The sequence below is a fragment of the Hemibagrus wyckioides genome, linkage group LG21 (genome assembly GCF_019097595.1).
Source record: "Hemibagrus wyckioides isolate EC202008001 linkage group LG21, SWU_Hwy_1.0, whole genome shotgun sequence".
Taxonomy (NCBI): domain Eukaryota; kingdom Metazoa; phylum Chordata; class Actinopteri; order Siluriformes; family Bagridae; genus Hemibagrus; species Hemibagrus wyckioides.
In genome coordinates, this window is record NC_080730.1 from 8,863,848 (window position 1) to 8,869,847 (window position 6,000).

Below are 6,000 nucleotides of genomic sequence, written 5' to 3' on the forward strand. Positions count from 1 at the left end.
CACAATAAACACCATAAGCATTCCTGTCTGTACATGGTTTGAAAGTATGCAACTGGAAAGCTCGCTGAACCACAGCTAATCGCCGCCAGGCAGGTATGCCACACAGAGTATCACAACATGCTCTCAGACTAATGATAATAAAGATAATTAAGAAGCTGGCAGTCACTCGAAAAGAGCTGCAGAGTCTCAGTTACACAGAGAACAATAAGCGAAGAACCGCATTTCGCACACTTTTGCTTAAGAAATGTATTTAAAAAATATAAGATCTATGTCTAAAAGCATGTACACATCAACAAATAAATAATTAGAAGAATATACTCTAGACTAAGAATATACTACATCTAAAGGACAGTGAAGTATGGAGGTGGAAACATCGTGATGTGTTGCTGTTTCTCTGCAAGCAGTAATGGTTCATTACCTATCACTGTAGGAAACATGAATGGGGTGTGATTTACTGGGACATATAATTTAATCTCATCAGCAAAGAAACTGAATATGGATGGATATTTCAACAACTCCATCTGAGTCTTGGGGAAATGAAGAAGATTTGGTAAAAGGAATGGGGCACCAAGTTCTAATGCTAGTTGGTTGGTTGTGGTGTCCGAAAACTATTTTCCCTTACTTTAAAATGTAGCTTTGTTGATGCCTATAAATACACTAATCAGCCATAACATTATAAGCACTCCTCGTCATGGCACCTGTTAGTGGGTGGGATATATTAGGCAGGAAGTGAACATTTTGTCCTCAAAGTTGATGTGTTAGAAGCAGGAAATGAACAAGTGTAAGGATTTGAGTGAGTTTGATGAAGGGCCAAATTGTGATGTCTAGACCACTGGATCAGAGCATCTCCAAAACTGCAGCTCTTGTGGGGTGTTCCCGGTCTGCAGTGGTCAGTATCTATCAAAGTGGTCCAAGGAAGAAACTGTGGTGAATCGGAGAGAGGGTCATGGGCAGCCAAGGCTCACTGATACATGTGGTGAGCGAAGGCTGGTCCAATACACAGTGTAGGGACCAACACAGTATTAGGCAGGTGGTCATATATTAAGCCTGAGCAGTGTATATCAGTTTTGTTCATATTTATAAGCACAAAATCAAAGTGCATTAGGAGTATAAATTAACAAGTATTTTAGGGAAGGACAAACCCGGTTGATCAGCCTGTAGGATCATAATCTTCTTGATTTCAGAACTCACTAGCTGACTAAATACACTGAGAAGTAATTTGGACCAGAATTTTTTCAAAGCAAAAAAAAGAAGAAACTTCAGCAGCACCTACAAATAGGGGGATTTCTCCCAGACCGCCCATAAAAAAAAAAAAAATCTTGTCTAACTAAAGCTTTAGTATTTTTTTCTTTCTTCCTATTTCACTTTCACACCACACGTTACCACATGATGCAGCCACGTGATCTGGACAGTCTGGAAAGGACAATTTCACACATCTCCCATCAATAACACTTCAGTAATGTACACATGAAGGCACTATGTTAGTTTGTGTATTTCTATTCTCTGTGAATAATAAAAAAAGAGAACATTTACACAACTCCTTTATAAAAAAAAATTCAAGTAAAAAATTCGAAATAATTCTATTATTATAAAGAATAACTGAAAAGGGACCATCCAAATAAATTTGGGAAGTGCATTTGAAACCTATTTGACATTAAATGCAAAAGAAGATTATTTAACGCATATATTGGACAAAGGAAAAGATCATTCCAAAGTCTCTTCAGTCTTTCTATTCTTCCCCACATTTCCTAAGCGAATGTGGAGTTTGGCCTGTGTTAGAAATGCTGAATTGCGAGAAATGCCGCATCTGTTAATATGTCCACAAGTCAAAAGTGTTAAAATGTGCAGAAAAGTCACCAACGGTGTTAAACTGTCACCAACGGTAAACTATACTGATGCTGAACACGCAGGGCCGAAAAGGAACCCTCATTTTCTATGACCAAACACACATTAACGATTGAATGTATAATTTCTATATAATAATTATTTATCATCATGGCTGTTTTATAGAATCAGTCCTCCTACTATCATAGTGTTATTAGAAATCAGGATAGGTTTAATCTCAGAGGACTCTAATCTCAGAGACAAGAACTGTTTATCGCTGCTATAACATATTATATAATGTATAATAACAGGAACTAACTCCAACAACATTAATTATAAATGGGTAAAAGGTACAGTCATTGCGCTTCACATCACGGCTTATATTTCAAAGTGCTAGCTTTCTCATATGTATTAGCAATTTACCTTCGAAGACACGTACAATATGTGCAAAGACAGTGTTATCCATGTTTATAATTATTTGTCGGTCGCTTCTTACATAAACAGATGCCCGTCTCCGCCACTGTGAAAGATCCATAGGGATACTCACGTAGAACTGGAAGTGTAGAAAGCTGGATAAAACTTTCGGTACTGCAACAGGGAATCGGCTGAGCAAGGTTTGCAGATACACCTCCAACTCCTTCTGCCTCTTTTCCACAAGGGTTTTGGAATTTTTACCAATTATCTTCTTAGGAGGCAACAGATGTTTGTCAATCTTCTTCTCTGAAATGAGCTGAAAGACACATAAACATACCTCAAATAATGTACGATACCTCAAATAATGTAATTCATCACAAAACAAATGGATAAGACCTGTGAGCCACATTTGTCAATCATTTAGTTTAGCGGTATGCAAACCGATCAAGCCTAACATTATGACCACCTGCCTAATATTGTGTTGGTCCCCCTTTTGCTGACAAAACAGCCCTGGCCCATCAAGGCATGGACTCCACTAGATCCCTGAAGGTGTGCTGTAGTATCTGGCACCAAGATGTTAGCAGCAGATCCTTTAAGTCCTCTAAGTAGCAAGGTGGGGCCTCCATGGATCTGACTTGTTTGTTCAGCACATCCCACAGACGCTCGATTGGATTGAAATTTGGATTGCACGGCACATGATCCTGCTGAAAGAGGCCACAGCCATCAGGGAATATCGTTTCCATTAAAGGGTGTACATGGTCTGCAACATTGCTTAGGTAAGTGGTACGTGTCAAAGTAACATCCACGTGGACGGCAGGACCCAAGGTTTCCCAGCAGAAGATTGCCCAAAGCATGACACTGCCTCCGCCAGCTTGCCTTCTTCCCATAGTGCATCCAGGTGCAATATGTTCCGCTGGTAAGTGACACACACGCACTCGGCCATCCACGTGATATAAAAGAAAACATGATTGATCAGACCAGGCCATCTTCTTCCATTGCTCTGTGGTCCAGTTCTGATGCTCACATGCTCATTGTTGCACTTTTGATAGTGCACAAGGGTCAGCATGGGCACCCTGACTGGTCTGTGTCTATGCAGTCCCATAAACAACAAATTGTGATGCACTGTGTATTCTGACATCTTTCTATCAGAACCAGCATTAACTTCTTCAGCAATTTGAGCAACGGTAGCTCATCTGTTGGATCGGATCACACAGGCCAGCCTTCACTCCCCACGTGCATCAATGAGCCTTGGCAGCCCATGACCCTGTCTCAGGTTCACCACTGTTCCTTCCTTGGACCACTTTTGACAGATACTGACCACTGCAGACCGGGAACACCCCACAAGAGCTGCAGTTTTGGAGATGCTCTGATCCAGTTGTCTAGCCATAACAATTTGGCCCTTCGTCAATCCTTATGCTTGCTTCTAACACATCAACTTTGAGCACAAAATGTTCACATGCTGCCTAATATATCCCACCCACTAACAGGTGCCATGATGAGGAGATAATCAGTGTTATTCACTTTACCTGTCAGTGCTCATAATGTTATGCCTGATCGGTGTATCACCTACTATTCACCTGATTGAAACTTACCTTTTCATGCAGTTCATGGAAGTCACTGTATCGATGCTTTACGGTCCACCGGTGCTCCCCAACCTTCACCTCGATTATGTAAACCTACACAGGGACAAATCCAGAAGAAAACATGTTAACAATCTGATAATATCCGGCTCTATTTTCAGTCTAAAGTGAAGGTGGGGATTATCATGTTGCATGGATGCTTCACATCTGTATGCAGGTGTTCTATACTTCATTATTCTGTATTTTGGCAGCTGAACTCAAACATGACACCAGGGACACAAACTTTTCAGCTTGTTGATAAATATAAGGGCTCACATATGATAATATTTAGGCCCTGTTTTAATTAGAAAATCAGAAAACAATAACACTACTTCCGGTACAAGCAGAATGCTCTCAAAGTACGTGAAAGCGCAAGATGCACCAAGTTAACTTCGTAAATTAATTATATACAATTATACAATTATATAATTATATACCTAGTATAAACTGGTTAGTAAACATGACAGCATGGTCAGAACGTCCAGAAACACAGTGTATTATGGGTTTGCTTCAAGTAAACAGAAAATTCATGTTGTACTATAGCAAACCGAAAATGCTAAAGTTTAGCTAGCTTTATTTTGGTGTTTCACGGGTTTTGTCACATCTGAATGCTTGACACGATATTTTATTAACATTCGCCATTCTATCTGTATATTATACAAAACATAACCTTAATAAATAACAACTTCTAGCAATCATTTTTCACATTTTGACGTAAACACTGGCTCGATCCCAAATAGCGCTTTCCTCACTATATAAGCGCACTACACAGGGAGTGACATTCCTGATTCCACACACTATCTAGTGCACTCTTCGTCTAGTTGAGAGGTATTTAGGATTGGACCATCAAGATGGACCGTCACAAGATTAGCTGAATAAATGCATTCTCGTAATATAGACATGTCTAGGCTCAGCGACTGAATACACTTCGCCTACATTTATAGGAGGTTTCTAAAACATGAAATAACTCACCGTGTAGTTCTCCACTAGTTCCGATCCAACGATACAAACACTTCTTTCTGTGTTTTGCTCAGGAAACGCCGCGCAGTCCATTTTCACCCGGTTACAATTGCGCTACAGCATTATAGAAAACATGGAGGACGACAATGCACGTCTAATGGTTCATGAGTTTTGCAGAGAAAACATTTAGTCCCCCTCCATGTCTGTTGTTATTCCCAGTAGATAAAACAGATCATTTCCCTCTTCTCTTGTAGTTTAGTGTCGAAAAAGTGAAGCGCAACAGCACCGACTGGTGTACTGGAAGGGCAGCAGCTCGATTCACTGATCAGCCATAACATTATGACCACTGACAATAACACTGATTATCTCCTCATCATGGCACCTGTTAGTGGGTGGGATATATTAGGCAGCAAGTGAACATTTTGTCCTCAAATTTGGAGAAATGGGCAAGCGTAAGTATAGGGTGTTCCCGGTCTGCAGTGGTCAGTATCTTTCAAAAAAGGTCCAAGGAAGGAACAGTGGTGAACCGGAGACAGGGTCATGGACGGCCAAGGCTCATTGATGCATGTGGTGATCGAAGGCTGGCCCGTGTGATCCGATCCAACAGACGAGCTACTGTTGCTCAAATTGCTGAAGAAGTTAATGCTGGTTCTGATAGAAAGGTGTCAGAATACACAGTGCATCACAGTTTGTTGTGTATGGGACTGCATAGACGCAGACCAGTCAGGGTGCCCATGCTGACCCTTGTGCACTATCAAAAGTGGCAACAATGAGCACATGAGCATCAGAACTGGACCACGGAGTAATGGAAGAAGATGGCCTGGTCTGATCAATCATGTTTTCTTTTATATCACGTGGATGGCCGAGAGCGTGTGTGTCACTTACCAGCGGAACATATTGCACCTGGATGCACTATGGGAAGAAGGCAAGCCGGCGGAGGCAGTGTCATGCTTTGGGAAACCTTGGGTCCTGCCGTCCACGTGGATGTTACTTTGACACGTACCACTTACCTAAGCATTGTTGCAGACCATGTACACCCTTTAATGGAAATGATATTCCGGGTCAGGGCTGTTTTGGCAGCAAAAGTGGGACCAACACAATATTACACATAATGTTACGCCTGATTGATGTATTTATAAATACCCTCTAAAGCCAAAACTATGTGAATATTTGACCATTACAC

The 6,000-nt window shown here is 41.0% G+C and overlaps 1 protein-coding gene across 8 annotated transcripts in view; it reads right to left on the reverse strand.

Moving 5' to 3' along the window:
* The window catches only part of nisch (nischarin), a 28,070-nt gene extending 22,809 nt beyond the window's left edge, over window positions 1-5,261 (reverse strand). For 4 of the 8 annotated variants that reach the window (XR_009203056.1, XM_058373807.1, XM_058373805.1 and 1 more), the window contains exons 1-3: window positions 4,830-5,260; window positions 3,831-3,914; window positions 2,372-2,554 (exon numbers count right to left, since the gene is read on the reverse strand). Coding sequence is in view for 6 of the 8 variants with exons in the window: in XM_058373807.1 (XP_058229790.1) it covers window positions 2,372-2,554; window positions 3,831-3,914; window positions 4,830-4,910 (348 nt within the window). In the remaining 2 variants the exon portion in view is untranslated. Of the gene's footprint in view, window positions 1-2,371; window positions 2,555-3,830; window positions 3,915-4,829 lie in introns of all 8 variants that reach the window. The other 4 variants (XM_058373804.1, XM_058373803.1, XR_009203057.1 and 1 more) reach the window with 3 other exon arrangements.
* Window positions 5,262-6,000: the final 739 nt, after the last annotated feature.